The sequence below is a fragment of the Lycorma delicatula genome, chromosome 1, assembly GCF_047948215.1.
Source record: "Lycorma delicatula isolate Av1 chromosome 1, ASM4794821v1, whole genome shotgun sequence".
Lineage (NCBI taxonomy): Eukaryota > Metazoa > Arthropoda > Insecta > Hemiptera > Fulgoridae > Lycorma > Lycorma delicatula.
The window spans coordinates 354136839-354157844 of NC_134455.1; the positions used below are offsets into that span (position 1 = coordinate 354136839).

The 21006-nt window shown below is 31.3% G+C and overlaps 1 protein-coding gene across 1 annotated transcript in view; it reads left to right on the forward strand.

The window, feature by feature from the left end:
* The window catches only part of LOC142334470 (uncharacterized), a 712180-nt gene that overhangs the window by 97196 nt on the left and 593978 nt on the right, over window positions 1-21006 (forward strand). The window contains exons 17-18 of the mRNA XM_075382526.1: window positions 5967-6137; window positions 9675-9842. Of these exons, the coding sequence (XP_075238641.1) occupies window positions 5967-6137; window positions 9675-9842 (339 nt within the window). The remainder of the gene's footprint in view (window positions 1-5966; window positions 6138-9674; window positions 9843-21006) is intronic.

Below are 21006 nucleotides of genomic sequence, written 5' to 3' on the forward strand. Positions count from 1 at the left end.
CTACACACTGAAATAGTTATTTGCTGAGAAAATAGTCAATAATTGGAACTCCATGGTCCAAACAGATGTATTTCCTTTTCAACTGCAGGAAAGGAAAAGCTAGCAAGTGGGTAACAGAAAATACTTCTCATGCAGTTTTTTGAGGGATTACACAGGAGCAGTGAAGTGTTATAAAGTATTTGCAAAGGAATGAATATATTACTTTCATGTTGGTTTTGATATCTTATGTTGGTTTTATATAAGATTAGAAAATTGACTGACTAGAAGAATAAAATGAGATCTTTAATGTAATATGAAACTACAAACTTATTGGTAAAGATATATTATAGTTTCTATTTATATTAAATTTATAAATTAAAACAGTCTGTGGTTACCATTTATAATTTAACAAACGCTTTTGACTCTGTGGATGACACATTTCTTTTGGCTTAACTATATATGGATCTGGCAGTTAAGAGACTTGTCAAACTTGCTCACAAAAACAAGAGGTAGTTTTTTTAAAAACAAAACTAAGTTCCTCAGATGCTTGCATAATAGTCTCATTGCTATTTTTAATTTATGTAGTTACCTCTTTTATAATTTTATAAAGGGGAAGATTGTGTATTATGCCAATGACACTGCTTACTTTCTTTAAGATTGTGTATTTGATAAACAAATTTAATCATGATTACATAAAAGAGTTCATGTAATAAAGCTAGAAATGGGTTCATGTAACAAATTTTAATTCTCAGTTGGTTGAAAGATATCAATGTAGGGAAAAAATTTAATTATTAATAAGTTTAGTTAAAATCAGTGGATCTCAGTGGCTCAAAAAGGAAAGAATGAAAATATCTGAAGAATTAGTGCAAGATGGAAAAATGTTCAGAAAAGTAGTACAAAATTTCAAGGGTTTCCAAGAGAAAGAGAAAAGAAGCTAATAACATCTGTTCAGAAGAGTGAAGGGAAAACAAAACAAAAGAATAAAGAACGGTTGGAAGACCAGGAAAGAAAACTCCCAGAAGAAAGAGAGAAAAAAACCAATAATATCTGTTCAGAAAAGAGAATGGAAAACAAAATGAAAGAATGAAGAACTGTTGAAGACCAGAAAAGAAAACTCATAGAAGAAAGACTTTTTTTGTCTTCAGTTATTTGATTGGTTTGATGCAGCTCTCCAAGATTCCCTCTCTAGTGCCAGTTGTTTCATTTTGGTATATGTTCTACATCCTGCATCCCTAACAATTTGTTTTACATATTCCAAATGTTGCCTGCCTGCAAAATTTTTCGCATCAACATGTCCCTCCAATATTAAAATGACTATTCCAAGATTCCTTACTATATGGCCTGTCAGTCTGTCTCTTCTTTTTCTATATTTTTCCAAATGCTTCTTTCTTCATCAGTTTGCCGCAACACCTATTTATTTGTCACTTTATCCACGCACCTGATTTTTAACATTATCTTATAGCACCATATTTCAAAAGCTTCTAATCTTTTCTTCCCAGGTACACCAATCATCCAAATTTCATTTCCATATAAAGCTACACTCCAAACATATACTTTCAAAAGTGTTTTCCTGACGTTTAAATTCATTTTTGATGTAAGCAAATTATATTTCTGATTGAAAGCTTGTTTCGCCTATGCTGTTCGGCATTTTATATCGCTCCTGATTCGTCTATCTTTAATAATTCTACTTTCCAAATAAGAAAATGCTTCTACCTCCATAATCTTTACTCTTCCTATTTTTATATTTAGTGGTCCATCTATATTATTTCTTCTACATTTCATTACTTTCATTTTGTTCTTGTTTATTTTCATGCGGTAGTTCTTGTGTAGAACTTCATCCATGCCATTCATTGTTTCTTCTAAATCTTTTTTACTCTCAGCAAGAATTACTATATCATCAGCAAATCATGGCATCTTTATCTTTTCACTTTGCACTGTTACTCAAGATCTAAATTGTTCTTTAACATCATTAACTGCTTGTTCAATGTAAAGATTAAAAAGAAACTGGGATAGAGAACATCCTTGTACATCCCTTTTTTATTACTACATCTTTCTTATGTTCTTCGATTATTTGTAGTTTGGTTCGTATAAGTGTTAGCAATTGTTCTTTTATCTCTATTCTTGAACCCTAAAGTTTTTAAAATGCTGAAAAATTTATTCCACTCTGCGTTATCAAATGCCTTTTCTAAGTCTATAAATACCAAGTATGTTGGTTTGTTTTTCTTTAATCTTCCTTCTACTATTAATCTGAGCAACAAAATTGCTTCCCTTCTCCCTATACTTTTCTTGAAACCAAATTGGTCTTCTCCTAACATTCCTTCCACTCTGCTCTCAATTCTTCTGTAAAGAATTCTAGTTAAGATTTTTTATGCATGAGTAGTTAAGCTAATTGTTTTGTATTCTTCACATTTATCTGTTCTTTCTTTCTTTGGTATCATGACAATAACACTCTTTTTGAAGTCTGATGGAACTTCCCCTTTTTTTGGAAATATTACACAACAGTTTGTACAACCTATCACATCCTCACCTGTACTGCACAGTAATTCTGCAGGTATCCCGTCTATCCCAGGAAACTTTCTGCCATTCAAATCTTTTAATGCTCTATTAAATTCAATTTTCAGTATTGTATCTCCCTTTTCATTCTCTTCGCCTTCCTCTATAACATTAGTTTCTAAATCATTTCCTCCCTGTAACTCTTAAATATATTCCACTCATCTATCAACCTTTTCTTTTGAGTTATAAATTGGTGTACCATCTTTATTTAATACATTATTAGATTTTTAACTTATGTACCATAATATTCTCCTTAACTTTCTTGTATGCTCTGTCTATTTTACCAATGATTATTTCTCTTTCCACGTCTGAACACGTTTCTTTAATCTACTCTTCTTTCGCTAATTTGGACTTCCTGTTTGTAGTATTTCTTTATTGCTGATAGTTCCTTTTACCTTCTTCATCACTAGCATTCTTATACTTTCTACATTCATCCATCAGCTGCAATATATCCTTTGATATCCAATGTTTTCTACTAATCCTCTTTGTTCTGCCTAAGTTCACTTCTGTTGATTTAAGAATTTCCTTTTTAGCATTCTCCCATTCTTCTTCTACATTTTCTACCTTACCTTTTTTACTCACACCTCTTGCGATTTCCTCAAAAATCTTCTTTACCTCCTCTTTCTCAAGCTTCTCTTAATTCCACCAATTCATGTGACCCTTTTCTTCAGGTTTTTAAACCCCAGTCTACATTTTATTATCACTAAATCATGGTCGCTATCAATGTCTGCTCCAGGATAAGCTTTGCAGTCGATGAGTTGATTTCTAAACCTTTGTTTAACCATGATATAATCTATCTGATACCTTGCTGTACCACCTAGCTTTTTCCATGTCTATATTCTTCTATTGTGATTTTTAAACTGGGTGTTGATAATTGCTAAGTTATACTTCGTGCAAAACACAATTAATCAGTCCCCTCTTTCATTCCTTTTCCAGCCCATATTCACCCACAATATTTCCTTCCTTGTCTTTTCTGATGCTTGCATTCCAATCTGCAACCATTAAATTTTCATCCCCTTTTATGTGTTTAATTGCTTTGTCAATTTCCTCATATACATACTCTATCTCATCATCATCATCATGAGCACTTGAAGGCATATAAATATTAACAATTGTTTTAGGCTTAGGTTCTGATTTTATCCTGGTTACAATGATTTTATCACTAAGCTTTTTGAGATAGTCTATTCTCTGCCCTATCTTCTTGTTCATCATGAAACCTATTACTGCCTGCCCTTTATTAACCACAGAGTCAATTATTCTATAATCACCTGATCAAAAATTGTTTTCCCTTTCCACTAAACCTCACTAATTCCTACTACATCTACATTTAATCTTCCTATTTCCCTCTTTAAATTTTCTAACCTACCAACCTTTTTCAAACTTCTAACATTCCACACTCGACTTGTAGAATGTGTTTTAATTTGCTGATGATCTCATTCTTAGTAGTCCTCACCCAGCGATCTGAATGTGGGATTAGATTACCTTCAGAACATTTTACCAAGGAAGGCGCCTCCATCTTTGTTGCACAAAAATGCAGAGCTACATTTTCTTGGAAAAAAACAGCTGTAATTTTCTATTGCATTCAGCTGCACAGCACTTAGAAGATTGAGTGATGTTGATATGGCCGTTTAAGTCCTCCTGACCTATGATGCCCTTAACAACTACTGAAAGAGCTGCTGCCCTCTTTCAGGAATCATTCCTTAGTCTGGCTGTCAACAGATACCTCTCCGATATGGTTGCATCTTTGGTCCAACTACTTTGTATCACTGAGCACTCTAACCTCCTCTCCATCGGCAAGGTCTCATGATTCATAGAGAGGGGAAGAAAGACTAATGTATGCAAAATGTTTCACATGGTCCTCAATTGCCTGGAAGAAAAAAGTTAGTTTATCAGATAGTAGATTTCATGAGATTGGGATATTATATTACAAACTGATAAAGGTCCAAAAAATATTTAATAAATAAACGTTTTTAACCTACATAATCTTTACAAACTGATAGCTTAGAAATATAATTGGTTGTTTAATTTATGTTATAATTACATTTTCCTAGAGTATAATAATTATACTCTGGGGAAATTCTGTTGACATCAGTGATGTATTCAAAATGCAGAAGTAAATTTTTAACATTAGTAATTAAACTCTATTTCATCATTTTTAAAGACAATTATTTGAAAAAAATCTTAAAAGTACTTCTTGTATCATGTACAGTACAGTTTATTAAAAACTGAATCTTCTTTAAGAATCATGTTTAGGTATAAGATAACTCCCTATAAGATAAAACTCCCAGAGTTGCCATCTGAATAATATTTTTGTTATTTTGAAAAAAATTTCATTGTTTCCTCATCATTCTGTGAAAAATATGTGTAACAGAAATCTTAAATGTATGTTTATATTAATATTAAAAACACAAAATTAATCCTTGTTTCATTTTATATGAATGCTTTAATGTTGATAAGCAGTAAATTCTGCATTCTTTCATTTCTTCTTTTGTATGTTTTAAATATTATTGACTGTTTTTGACATTATCTCTTTACATTCCCAAAGTAGTGTTTAATTTAAAATAATAGTTAATTTTTACTTTAGTTTATTAATATTTATTTTTATTCTTTTTTTGTAATTTTTATATCTATTTTGTTTCAAAATATGTAAGTACATAAGAAAGATAAATATGTATGTTTATATTCAAAACTGTATAGATTTTCTTAACCATAATTAATATGCAATATTTGTATAAATAGCTGTTATTTTGATTATGTTATAACTGTTTCACTCTGATTTTATCTAATACATCTGTTTATACAAATTTTTTCTGGTTAAAATATTTTAAAATGTGCAATATTTATTCCATATTGTATTGAATTATATTTTATTGTGATCAATATAATTTCAATGCTAAATAATTATATGTTATAATTTTATGTGAAGTTATGAAAAAACCTTCAAGAAGCACAACCTCATGTACACAGAAAATGAGTCCTTTTTTTCATAATTTTCCTAGGGATTGTGAAATCAAGAGACAACGCATTTCAATTTATTTTTTTGGGCACTTTTGGTACACAGTGACTTTAGAATTTAACATATTCATGCTTATAAAATAATCTGACGTTTCAGCTTGATGTGTGTTAATCTGTTTCAGATTAGTCAGTGTTCTTTAGATTTATTATTTTAATAGTACTAAAAAAGGAAGTGAACCGCAAGTTAATCATTATATATTATAAATTTCCTTAAATAATTAATTTCTTTTCCTCATCAAAAACAATTTAATTTTACAAAATTTTCTTTAGATTTAGAACTATTTCATATTAAATATTAAAAATATTTCCTAAGAAACTTTTGCTTTATACAAGAATGACTATAGGTTAACAGTATTATAATTTGTGTGTAGCATAAACTAATTTTGTTAAGATGATTTATTTATATTTCACACTTTCAGCTTAAGAATGAAAAGTCTAAATGGGAGCAAATAGTTGACAAAGCATATACAACACTTGAACAAGCAAAAAAATGGTGTCATAACATGAACACTGGTTATAATTCAGAGTGTATAGAAGTATTTCAGAAACTTGCTATGACAGACCAGCTTGATGAAGAAACAGGAGAAAAGGTAAATGGAATTTTAACACTTAAATTATAATTTTTTTTTTACAGGCATCGACTTCTAAGGTCATTAGCCTTTGTCACATTCTTAAAAGAGGTTTATATCATCATCAGGGTCGTCTTATATAAGGGTGTAAAGGGCCCTTACATTTTATTTAAAAGCACAAAAATATACACAACATTTAACAACAAAACACTAAAACAACACTTACGGGGTGTAAAGGGCCCCGATCTTTAAAATAAAAGAGAAATAAAATTCAAGTATATACAGGAAAAGAATATCTACGCAACACCAGTAACTTCTGTTTTTTTTGTGTCTCCCTTATTTTATTTAAGCAGCCCCGGGCAACCAGAACTACTGTTAAGCAGCACATCAGTCGCCCTAGAATGCCGTAGCAGTTGATTCCCCTTATAAATAGTCCCATAGGACATAACCCTTCGGGGTCCATAAGAGCAGTCTGACCACCTTTTCAGGACAGCCAAAGAATCCCTCGACAGGGAGGCGTGATTCGTTTCCTGTAATTTCAAGGTCAGCTCTCTACACCGTTGTGAGTGAGAGACTTCGGTACCCCAAACTATGTGCGAGATGGGTTCCCAAGATGCTGTCTGACCATCACAAAACAATGAGAATGGACGCCTCCCTAACATTTCTCCAGCGCTACCACAATGAAGGAGAAGATTTTTTGAACAAAATTGTCACAGGGGGCGAGACATGGGTCCATTTCGAAACTGAACAAACAGAAGTACAATGCAAACAGTGGATGCATTCTCATTCTCACAGTAAACCAAAGAAATTCAAGCAAACCTTCTCCAACAGAAAGTGTATGGCTACTGTGTTCTGGGACCGGAATGGTGTTCTCTTGGTGGAATTCATGGAACGTGGCACGACCACTACTGCAGCCTCATACTACGTGACTCTTCAACATCTACGAAGGGCAATTCAGAATAAGCGGAGAGGAATATTGTCATCAGGCATTGTCTTTTTCCATGAAAATGCTCGGCCGCACACTGCAGCTGTAACAAAGAAGCTCCTACAGTGTTTTCGTTGGGAAGTGTTTGATCACCCACCATACAGCCCGGACTTGGCTCCATCCGATTTTCACCTCATTGCTCACATCAAACGCTGCCTAGGAGGACAACATTTTGGCATAGACATTGAGCTGCAGACCAGCGTAGAAACATGGCTGAAAGCACAGGCGGCTCTGTTCTATGATAGGGTATTGGAAAGTTGGTACCACACTACGACAAATGTCTAAATCGGAGTGGCGACTATGTAGAGAAATAGCGTAACTATTTAAGTACTTGTTACAAATAAAAATTTTTTATTTTCACTGTGGTTTTAATTTCGTGACCAATCGGACTTTGAAAAAAAATAACTCTCGTAGAAGCTACTCCCTTAGAGATTCTTTAACACAGCTTAAATTTTTTTTTTTTTTTTTTTACAGGATTTTAAGAAGTCCACTGATGTGTTGATAAGCAACTATTTTTTCTTCATTTCCATTTTCCATATCAGCAGCAATATTATTTCTTAGTCGGAACCTTTTTCTGAGGTCCTCATATATGGAACCCTTTTCCATTAGATGCTTGACTGTAAGTGTTTTATTACAAACGCCGCACATTGGTATTTCTTTGCCGGTTAACAAATATGAATTTGTTATTCGCATGTGACTGATTCTAAGTCTGGTCACAGCCACTTGTTCTCGGCACGTCAACTTCACGTCACTCTTCCATTTACACAGAGAAGTTTAACTGAGTTTAAATTTTGTATTTAATCTTCTCCAATCAGTATTCCACCTGTTTCTTATTGTGTTACACAATTTTTAACATCTTCCACCCGTATAGGAATTACATTCAAGTTATCACAGACTGTCGCCTTTCTGGCAGCTTTGTCTGCGCTTCATTTCCTCCAATACCAGCATGCCCTGGAGTCCATACAAATACACATTGCTGTCCTCGTTTATTTAAAATGTACAAAATGGAGAGGATGTTGCAATTAGGACATCCTTAATGTTCTTGTTCCGAATTGCAACAAGTGTACTCAGAGAGTCGGAACATATTAGCACTCTCTCTTTTCAATAGTGTTCTGTGTAGTGAAGACGTTGCTGTATGGCAGTAAGTTCTGCCGTATAAACATTGGCCATATCTGGCAGTTTCCAAAAATGGGCTTCTCCGTTTACATATATGGAGCTTCCAACACCATGTTTGGTTTTAGAACCGTCAGTATAAATTTTAATGTGTTCTTCGTAACTACTGACGGTTAATAAAAATTCCTGTTGGATGATTATTACTGGCTTCTTTTTTATTTCTTCCCAAGAGAGATCGAGCCTTGTATTTACCACTGGCAAAAGCCATGGTGGTATTTCTCTCATAGAAATTGCTAATGTCTCTGGTAAAGCAATTTCATGATTTCTTATCAATTCGTGATACCTTATTCCGGCTGGTCTGGAATAGGTAGCACAATGTTCATATAATGCAGCCAAAGGATGATTGTTAAAAAGTTTGTTATTTATATGGGTAGGAAAAGCCCATTTATTTGCTGCATTTATTAGTAGTAGGATCTCTCTTCTATAATGTAGTGACATTATTGTGGCTTCGGACATTAGACTAGTCGCCAAATTTGTGCGGAATGCGCCTGTCACATATCTTATTCCTCTGTTATGAATTACGTCTAAGTTTCTTAAATGCGACTTCCTAGCAGATTAATATACAATACATCTGAGGTCAAGTTTCGATTGAACCAGTGCTTTATACAGTCTCAATAGTATTTCTTTATCTGAGCCCCCAATTGATGTTGGATAAACATTTAATAATGTTTAGGGCTTTTTTTGCATTTATCGCTCAAGACCTGTATACGTAATCCCCATGTAAGGGATTTATCCAATAACAAACCTAAAAATCTCACATTATCCTTATATTCTATCGGATTGTTGTTTATGATCGAAACAGGAATATCCTTCCTACAGAAGTGTACACAGCATGTTTTTTCTGGTGAAAATTGTAATCCATTATTCCTTGCAACTTCAGTAAGAGCATTAATCACTCGTAATTTGTACTTCACCATAGCTGTCTTGTTGCTGGCATACACAACTGCCAAATCATCAATATAGACACTTTGTTGATTTCTACTAGAATAGCTAATATTAGTTTATTGATGGCAATTGTTTCAGGCGAATATTCATTGTTGATGCGTACTTGGAAAGTACGGTCATTCATATAGTTGTTGTGTAAAACTGGCAGATTGCCACAGTGCCCCATTCATGTATCTGGAGCATTATTCCATGTCGCCAGGTCATATCGAATGCCTTCTGAAGATTAAAAAAGACTTCAACACAAAGTTTTCTTGTAATAAAGCTGTTATATATGATGTTCTCTAAGTTGATCATTTTATCAGTGGTAGAGTGGTATTGCCAAAAACCTGCTTGATGTGTGGATATGAGGCTTGGTTGGTTATTAATCATTTAACATACTTAAGGCATTTGCTAATAAAATAATATCTGCCTTTGCATTATTGTTTGCACTGTTATAATTATGTATTTCATTTTAGTTAACTATAATTGCTGAAAATTGGAAAGAAATAGAGAGAAAGGCAACTCTAACTGAAGGACATGCTAAGAAATGGTGTGAATCATTTAATGCTGCCTTTTATAAGTGCATTAGATCATTGCAGAAACTTGAATTAACTGATCAGATTAATGAGGCTGTGGTAAATCATGTAAGTAATAATATTTTATTTTTTTTTAGCATTTCACTGCTGCTTATGTTTATTGGTAATAGTTTATGTATTTATTAGCTGTTCAATTTACACATTTTTACTAACAATTAATTGCTTGTTATTGCTCATCAAAATTTGCCAATATGCGGCTGCGATATAAACAATTTTCTGATATTTGGCAAAAAGATTTCTGCTATAACTTCAAGCTCTTCTTAGCTTTACAAATTGGAAAATTTCCAAAGGAAGTGATAAAGAATTAAATTACCACACCTGTCTTTGTCATGAAGACTATCCATCCAATAGAATGATTACTGAGGAAAAAAAATTTCTGAAGAATCCTTTACGGTTTGTATGAAATGATTAGATTATTTTGTTAAATAATATTATATCTCAGAGATACTAATGGTTAAAAAATGAATATCTTTCTCTCTCTCTCTCTTCCTCTCTCTCTCTCTCTCTCTCTCTCTCTATATATATATATATATATATATATATATATATATATAATTTTTCTGAAATCAATCCTTTCAAGACCCATATCACTTCTGCTCTAATAATTTAAATATATAAAATAAATCAACTTAATCCACCCACGTACAGAAATAAGAAAACTCTTACCTTATTTTTTAATTTATTATTTGTTATTTTTCTTTTCTCTATAATTTGTATGACAGTACTTTCGCAGGATCTGCATCATCAGTCTTATATAAAATTTGTATACAATTACATATTAAACATAAAAGATTAAAATTATTATACATATGCAAAGGAATATGAACTCAATGAGTAAAATAAAATAAAATAAAGTAAATTAAAAGCATATAATAACCTGTATATGGCTAGCCTACATAGTAATAATATGCCCACATTATTATTTATAACAATTTATTTATTGTTATAAATAAATAGTGTGGCTAGCCTACTTACACTGTACTATTTAAATAAATGAAAATTTCATGTATTATCTAGAAAGGTGCTGCTATCTATTGCAGCTTTTATAAGTATATCTCCTTCAAAATCTGTCTGTAAGTTGATTAAGTTGATTCAATCAATATTGTTTGTTTATTTATATATATATATATATATATATATATATATATATATAATATTTTTTCTAAAATATTTAAATTTTTATTTATATTTACTTTTTTAATTTCCAATATTTCTTAATTAGTATTAACATCAGAAGTAGAATATTTATTATTTATAAGGTGATCCACATCATAAGAAAAGCCCAATTTTTTATTTTTATAATACCTAAAATGTTCATAAAATCTGGCTTTAGACGACCTATTGGTTTTACCTATATAAATATCCTCACAATCATGACATTTTATCTTATAAACCCCACATAAATTGTATAAATCAGTATTATTATTGTTTTTTAAATATTTTATTATGTGGTTCTTAGTCTTACATGCAGGTTTAAATTTATCCTTGTCATAAACTGTGGTTATATTTTCAACAATACTATTGTAGTATGAATATTTTAAGTAAACATTATCAACCTTCTGTGTGTTATGTATTGATTTTAAAGTTATTGCTCTATTAAGGTTTAATATTAATTTTTTTATATATATTATCAATTAAGAAAGCACTATATCTACTTTGAATTACAATTTGTTTTATAGTATTTATTTTTGTGTTTAATTTCTCTTTATTATTTTGTGTATAATGGATAGCTCTATTAATCATATTTGTGTGTATGTTAATTTTATGAGACCAAGGATGATTTGATTTTCTGTGAATTGTTGTTTTATTGGCTGTAGGTTTCCTATATACTGAAGTTACAATTTGATTATTTTTGTTAATTTCAATACTAACATCTACAAAATCTATTGTTCTGTTTATATCTACTTCAAAAGTAAATTTTAAATATTATAATATGAATTAAGTTTTTCAAAATTATGAGGTGTTCATTATTTATAATCAATCAGTTATATTGATGATATTTTTGTCATTTATGATCTGGTTCTTTTGCCATTATTGCCAACTGTGAGACTTATTTTATTATGTGTTTAATGCATCACCTTTGAATTTGATCTCATGCTTCATCGTTTTGTATGTTTGTTTATATTTTAGATGTAACATTTCTCGAGTATATTCATTTTTTTATCATTATTACAAATGTCCAAAATTTTAAAATTATTTCTGTTATCAGTATACTGTGTTTGCATTTTAACAAATAATCAGCTACATTAGATATACTTTTTTTTTGTTTTTGTACGCTGTGTAATGTCCTGCAAATCTTTTTCTTAAATGATCTGTTGCTTTTACTATATAAATATTGTTATATTTGTTGCATTTAATTTTGTATATTCCTCTAATTCTACTCATTGTTTTTATTATTGTTATTTTTTAAATATTTTATAATGTGATTATTTGGTTTATATGCCTTTTTTTATATCTCAAATTCAAATTCTTTTATTTCTTTCACTTTTACAAAATTAATAATTAATGGAGTAATCCTAATACTAATTATAATTCTACTCTAAAGTTATCTACTCATAGTCTAGAACCAATATTAACATTGTTTTATAATTCAATTTAATATTCATTACTTAACTTAACTTAATCATAATTAATTTAACATTGTTTTATAATACAGAGTCATTCACGGGAACCGGATGTTTTTGAAGTGGGTTGTACTCGGGCGTTCGTGGTGGGAGGGGCACGTGGCTGGTCTCTGACGTTTCCTTTGTTAATAGCATTTACATTTTAGTCGTTGAGATGGAGCCATGGACGCTAGACCAACGCCTGTACGCGTATGACAGTTTTGTGCGAAATGACGAATCCGTAACTGCTGTTCAGCGAGATTTCCGCCGTCAGTTTAATATCCCTCGTAATGCAAGTGTCCCTTCTCGTAACACAATATTGCGATGGGTAAACAACCTTCGAACAAGCGGTTCAATATTGAAGAAAAAACCACCGGGTCCCCGACGAACTGCTAGCACTGCGGAGAACATCGAACGAGTAAGGGAAGCCATTGTCAGAAGCCCACGCCGCTCTATTCAGAGGCATTCAGCAGCGCTTCAAATGAGCACAAGTACGGAAAGATGAATTCTTCATACAGACCTGCATTTCCATCCTTACAAGATAGCCGTCGTGCAGCAGTTAAACGAACAAGATTTCACGCAGCGATTACAATTTTGTCGACAAATGCTTACCATTTTTGAAGAAAATGAAAATTTGTTATTGTTAATGAGTGACGAAGCCCATTTTTATCTGAATGGCTTCGTCAACAAACAGAATTGCCGGTATTGGGCAGAAAGAAACCCACATCAGCTTTACGAGAGACCACTTCATAGCCCAAAGGTGACTGGTGTGCAATAGGAAAGGTCGGTGTTATTGGACCATATATTTTTTTTAAAGAAAATGACGCTGCCGTAACTAACAGCTGATCGTTACATTGCGATGTTGAATACGTTTTTCAACCCTGAGTTACGAAACCGGGGAATCGATTTTCAAAATGTGTTATTCCAGCAGGATGGAGCTACAGCGCACACAGCAAGGGCAACGATGGCTGTTCTCCGTAACTTGTTTCTGGGACGGATCGATTCCAGATTCGGCGACATTCCTTGGCCCCCTCGGTCCCCCGACTTGAGTAGTTGTGATTTTTTTCTGTGGGGGTTTCTGAAATCGCGTGAGTACGGCAATAAACCGCGTACATTGGAGGACCTAAAGATCGCAATTCGTCATCACGTCACCCAGACTGATGTAGATATGCTACAAAGAATTGAGGCCAGTTACCGTGAAAGGCTACAACAATGTATTGCCCAAAATGGACATAACTTGCCTGACATAATTTTTCGTTCATGAGTAAGTAACAAATGCTTTGATTTAACAAGTGTTTCAGTACCAATAAAACTTTTTTAAAGTAAGTATTCAATTTTTTATGATTATTTTAAAAACATCCGGTTTCCGTGAATGACCTTGTACAATTAAATATTTATTACTTAACTTGACTTAATTAGAGTTAATTTATATGATTTATAATCGGAAGTGAGATTTGTAAAAGATGAAAGATTAGGTGTCCACAAGGGTCTTGCCCATTTTGTGGCACCATCTCTTTTATATTAATATATTTAGTTAGAGTAAGGGGACAAAAAGGAAACAGTTTTATCTTATATAGGAGAATTAGTTTTGGTTCAATTCATGATTTACTCTGGTGGAAACTTAAATTTTCTGCAGTTAAGTATGGAGAAGATCAATCGTCAAATATTTATGTATACTAATAAAACTTTCATCCAGAGCTACCCATTCAGCTATAAATGTAAAAAATCTATTACTATGTTAAGACCAATAATATAAAGCATTATAATTAATTATATATATAATCATAAATCATGTAATTACATGGTACATAATTTCAGCGTCATCAATATTAATTAGCTATCGTCTTAATAGCTTTAAGAAAGTGATTAGGTTCCTACTCGTCTTTATATCATTAGGAAGTATGATTGTATAACATACTCCTAGAAGTATGTTATACAATCTAGGAGCAGTACCTGAAAAGAACTTCATATAACTCATCTTATTTGCTCTGGGGAGGGACATATACATTCCTTTTACTTCTAAGTTCATACTCGGTTATCATACTATCTCTATGACCACTTCTGATAAAGAAAATTTTCATTACTTTATAAACATATAAATAACGTAGCAGTAATATAGACAATTCCCTAAATATTGGCAAAGAATGATCCGTAGTTCTTTTTTTACTTATTCTAACGAATCTTTTTTGGATTTTGATTATGGAATCTAAATTTGTAATATAAGTTCCTCCCCAACAGCTGATGTTGTAGTCTAGTCGACTATGCACAATAGCAAAATAAAGTTTTCTCATGGTTATTTTTGGGAATAGTTTGTTTAAAAAATAAAATATCCTATGATAGCTTAATAGTTTTTGCTTTACTAGCACAATATGATTCTTCCAGGTTAGACCACTATCTAACACAATGCCCAAGTATTTACAGATATCACGTTGTTTAATCTCACTACATTCTAAACAATCAGATTTATTTATCACAAATTTTTTACATTTATATTTTATTGTAAGTGGCAATTTTATTTTCCCCCTTAAGTAGAAGTTGATATACAAAGTTTTTTCAACACTCAAGATCATATAATGATTTGAAAACCATAACCGCAGTGCATCCAAATCTGATTGCATGTCCTCAGCCACTTCTACCCAGGTGTTGCGGATAACACAAGGCTTCTATCCAGGATAACACAAGGCAGTATCATCTGCAAATGCATATGCATTACCTTTAAGCGGGGCCGAACAGACAGTATTTACATATATTATGAATAGTATGGCTACCAATACGGATCCTTGTGGGACTCCATATTGTATCCCAGAAAAATTACTTAAACATCCTTTTATTCTCATGCACTGTTTCCTGTTGATCGGATAGCTCTCAAACCGATCAAATGAAACACCTCTAATACCACTCATCCACAGAATGCATAGAAGGACATTGTGGTCTTCATGATCAAAAGCTTTTGTTAGGTCTAAAAATAGGCCACTCACACATTTCTTATCATTTATGCCCTGAAATACTTGGGTAGTAAAATTTAAGAGTGCCTTTTCAGTATTGCTCCCAGCTATGAATCCATATTGGTTTTTACTAAAAAAAAAGAAGTTTTATCGAGGTATGATATTAATCTGTTCTTCATACATTTCTCATAGATTTTAGAGAAGATAGAGAGTAGGGATATTGGTCTATATTGAGTTGTACTCAATATAGACCAATATCCCTACCCTCAAAAAGGAGATAAAAATTCTGTTGAGTTTTTATCTCCGTTTTTAAAGACAGGTATTACTACTACTTTTTTTAAAGCGTCCAGGAATTTCCTAGATTGGAGGCTTATAGTTACAAGAAAGGTTAAGACATGTGATATATGGTCTACCGCTAATTTAACAATTTTTGAGCTTATTTCATCAATACTAGGGGATTTATTGTTTTTGAGATTTTTTATAATATTTTCAATCTCAGCATTAAGGACAGGCTCAACGAACATTGATGATACTTCACATTTTATATTTGGTAGGTCATTATTTGTATCATTACAACCTTCATTTAATTGTTTATGTAAGTCACTTACAACATTTATGAAATAATCGTTAAATATGTTAGCTACTTGAAATGGTTCAGAGATATTTTTATTATTTCCATTATTTAGTTCAATAACTTAATCTTTTCCTTTTTGACCGGTTAAGTAACTAATTTACTTCCCACTCCTTTTTAGAATTTACATCTGTCAAACATCTTATTATAGTATTTTTGTTTAGCCGATGTAATCTTAATTTTAAGTATATTCCTATATTTTTTATGATGTTTAATTAAATGTAAGTTATTAGGGTGTGCTATTATTTTTTTGTATAATGTATTTGCGTATTGATATCATTTCACACAGTTTATCTGTTATCCATGGTTTTAATTTTTTGAATTGCTTACCCTGAATGACTAATTGTGTTTTAGATCCGCTTATAATTTCAGTAAATTTTTTTATGAAAATATCAAAAGCTGCCGACGCATCGTTATGCATATAAACATCCCGCCAGTCTACTTTAGTGATAAGGGAAGTGAATTTATGATAACAATTTTAATAGCATTCATATTATTCTCATTTTTAATAGTATTGGAATGCGTCACATTAGAGATATGCGATATCCCAACGCCTATACGACTATGATCTGTTATCTGCAAATGACTCACAGTTGAAACTATTTTAAAATTATAAAATAGTTTATAATTATAAACTAACTTGTAAGTCGTGTGGGTTCATTGACTAATGATTCAAATCCATGGCAGTTATAAGTAGTTTTATACTCATCTATTAAGTGGGATTAGGAAAGTAGGTTTAAGTTAAGTCACCAATTATTATGCAGTTATTAGAATTAATTTTAGACAGCGCACCATTAAATTCATTTAAGAAGTGCCTCTTATCCTTACTATGTAAGCTATATTGCGCAAGTATTTATATTCAATATTCAAGTGCACTAGGTCAATAAGAATCGCATCAGATGCAGACAGAGATAAAGAAACCCTTCGGTAGTTCAATTTAGAATTGATATAAACTATTATTCCACCTGATCTATAACCTTCATTGCAATTAGCTATTATATCATAATTTTTTATTTTGTATAAAGATACTTCATTTGACATTATCCAAATTTCCGATAAAACAATTAAATCTGGCATGTTTTTAAATTTAGATAAATAAACTAATAATTCATCAAAGTTCTCTCGCAGACTACTAATGTTTTGGTGCAGAATTTTAAATTCACAGTTCATTGATTTATTAAAACTGGTAGAGTTCATTAGAAATAATAAGAATTTATTTTAACATAAATAAGTGTGCTTACGGTAATTTGTTTAAGTCCTCTTCATTCCTAATCTGTACAACTTTGTCTTTTTCATTCTTCCGCATAAGTATTTTTCCATCTCGTAGCCACCGTACTTGTAACCTTTAGACTTTTTTGCCTGCCGAGCGATTGCATATAGCCATCTCCTTGGTGGACAGAGTAACTCATTTATGTACACCGGAGGAGTATCAGTTGTAAATCCCATGTTTAACGTGATGATAAATTTTTTATCTCTTTTCTTCTTCATGAAATTTTCCTTATCCTGCCTTCTGACGAACTTGACAATGATTCCATCGGATGTATTATTTTTCTCTGGAAATCTGTGACAAGCATCAATCATCTCATCTGTAATTGGGAAACCAATTATGTCTCCCAATTTTTTAATTGTATCAACAACATCTTCATCATCTTTTTTGGGGATACCATGAATTTCTATCATACTTTGACTATATTACTCCGCATCCTCAAGTCTGAACTCAAGCTGTTTAACTTGTTGACGGAGATTATGGTTTTCAGCTGTCAAATTCTCAGTTTTTTAAACGTACTCTTCTAATTTTAGTGTCTGGTCAGCAATGACTTTTGAGTTATCATCAATCTTTTTGTGTAGGAGGTCTGGCGATTCATTCATATCACTTATCATACGTTTCTGGGCTCTCTTTAATTCATTTGTAGCGGACATCATGTCATCAAGTGTAAAGTTGTTTCCTTGTACAGCAGTTTATAGTTAAAGATCTTTTCATTTGTTTAAGGCGCAATGTTCACATCTCCAAATTTCATTATTAAATATTAACAATTCAATGTCATCTTTGCTCATATTTTTACAGCTTGTATGAAATAATGTCTTGCAATCAGTGCAAGGTATTTTACTATGTTTAGTGGTTATATTTTTATTACAAACTCAACATTTAGGCATGATGTTGGCGTAAACAGTAATGAATGAAGAATAATAAACCAATAATAAATTTTGAATAATAGATGGTGTATAGAGATCCTCTGTTGATATGTATTCACATCGAATGCAAAGTTAAATTTCCCTAAAAATACTGTTCCATTTCATTATACAATTACCATCAATCACTATTGTGAAAATAAGACTCCGCATTTCACCACTTATCAAACACCAACATGCTAATCGCTCACGATGTTTACTCCTCGAACTATGAATCAATACTGATTTATTTATTTATTTTTATCATATACATTAATAATTTTTTCTATTATTTTATTTGTGTAATTGTATGTTAGGTATAAACTATTATTAATCTTTGTATTATTTTTTGGCTGTTGTATTTTGTTATAATTTTCTTGATATTTTTTATTCATTTTTTTTAATAGATTTTTTCTGTAATTTTACCATCCAAACCATTATATTTTGCTATTTGTTTTATTTTGTAGATTTCTTTTTTGAATTTCTTTTTTTGTACAATTAATTGCTATAAGTATCTTATTTTAGATCATACGGTTTTTATATATATTAATTTTCTGTGACTAAGGTTGGTTCAAATTTAAATGTATTATATAATTTTTTACAATGTTTCATATTTCTGCTAGGATTGTCATAATTGATTTGAATGTTATTTTCTGCCCTTCCTAGCATTGCCACTCTAACATTTGTTATTGACATATTTTGAAGTACCTTCATTCTCAAAACTACTTCTAACACAATCTTACTGATTTGGGATTGCCAAATAACTAGTGATGTTAAGTTTCCCCTACCCACCGTCTATACTGTCATGGTCTCTTCTGCTTTGTCCCTCTTGCTCTAATTGTTTTACAATTTCTTGAAACTAATCTTTTTGAGTTTTCATTTTAACAATTTAAAATCTTTAAATTTTATACTGGGTTGAGTGTTTATTTGTTCATTAATTATCTCCTGCCCTTTTAATTTTAACTTAAATATTTCCATATTTTCTAGAGTATTTAAATGTTTTCCTTTTTCTGCAAAAAGTAATATTTTCATAGATTTTATCACTTCATTGGGAATATGCCCTTTATGTGAATCTATCACAATATGAATCTTTTTTCCATATTTATATGATATATGTTCATTGTTTTAAATGTTCACCCTTTTTGTCCTGTATACATCTCCTTACAATCTCATTTTATTTTGTATACTATATTTTTGATGTAGTTGTCTTTTATTTTCTATATTATTTCTAAATTTATTCTTGATTGTATTGTTTGCGGTAAATGATGTATTTATGTTATATTTCATAACATAAAATATTAGTGAAATATAAAGAAATATAGTTATTGCCTTGTCAAGTGGTGATATATTAGGGTACATGTCAGTGATATTATAACTTTTCAAAATTTGTTTATATCATTTAAATTCTTACATGGTTTTATGAGTACATAATGAATAAAACTTATTAAACTCACATATGCTTATAAATTATGAATACTGAACTATATGAATGACTGAATTGTCATTACTGAATAAATGTTTGATATTTTTATTTTGTTGCGATTGCATTGTTTATTTTTAAAGTATTATGTTTATTTTAATTATATATGTTTTGAAGAATTTTTTCTTTGATTATAAACTTTCTTTGGGCTGATATCACTGGTCAACAGTATTTAATTTTTTGTCTGTTAAATGAGAATGAATAGCTGATTCTTATAGTATTTTTTATGCTAATTTCATGCATGTTTAAAATTGAAATTTCTTTTGAAACAAAAAATGTATGGTAAATGTAATATGACAATACATTATACGCAATTTGTACTCACCTAAAATCTATTTCTTTTGGATTTTCTGCTGTAATTTTCCTGTTTAGATTCCAACAGTAGTCAGCTGACATTTTTGGGTTACATTTTCCCTTGTATTGTGTTTCCATTATAGATACCTCCTGGTGAAAGCATTCTACATGTTTATCACTGATAGCGCTGAGATTTTATATTGGTTTAACAAAATTTTTGAATAAAGCTAGCTTAATGTGTAGTGGCTGAAGATAAACTGTTTCTGGTTTTACTAATGCCTGACTAACAACACTCTTCTCTCCCATAGTCAGTACCTCTCTGGCCACTGCTCTTTTATGTAATGGTTTTTCCTATCTCTGCTGTCCCACTCGCACAAAAAGCAACAGAACTTAGTGTTTCCAAGTAAAAGCGCTATTACTTTTAGATCTCCACAAATATGCCATAAATATTTCTCATACTGAATCCTGCTTAACACAAGTTCCATATTTTCATAAGACTTTCATGTGAACAGCGTATGCTCTTGGTATTGGGTATTTATTTCCAATGTGAAGTAAACTAAGCTTTAATGAGTCAGTAAAACGTCGCCATTCGTTAGGATGATGTATATGTCCCAAAGCTTCTAGTAAAGAGAAAAACATCATTACAGTATACTAAGATTTCTGTATTGAGAGAAGAAAGGTTTAAATTCTGACTGTCTGTTATAGAAAGCACTTATTTTAATGTTTAGTTGTAAAAGAGGCCATCCTTTCGGTCTTGATGTCAGTATTTATGCTTGATTCTTTGATAAATTTAGATCAAAAACCAGATCATTTAATTCTGACTAATTAATTAAATGGGGTTCTATCTATTTTCAAAAAGTTTGGATCTCTTTCTTCATTGCCTGATAAGTTAGCACAAGATTTGACATTATCATCTTCTTCATCAAGTTCCATGTTTCTGGTGGTACTGGAATTGGAAGTTCTTGGCTATGTGGAACTGGTCTCATGACAGAGGGAATATCAGGGTATTTAACACTATGTCTAGTTTTAGCTGTTATCCCAGATATCTTTACAAACACAAAAATAACAGTCGTGGTGTGATCCTTTGGTT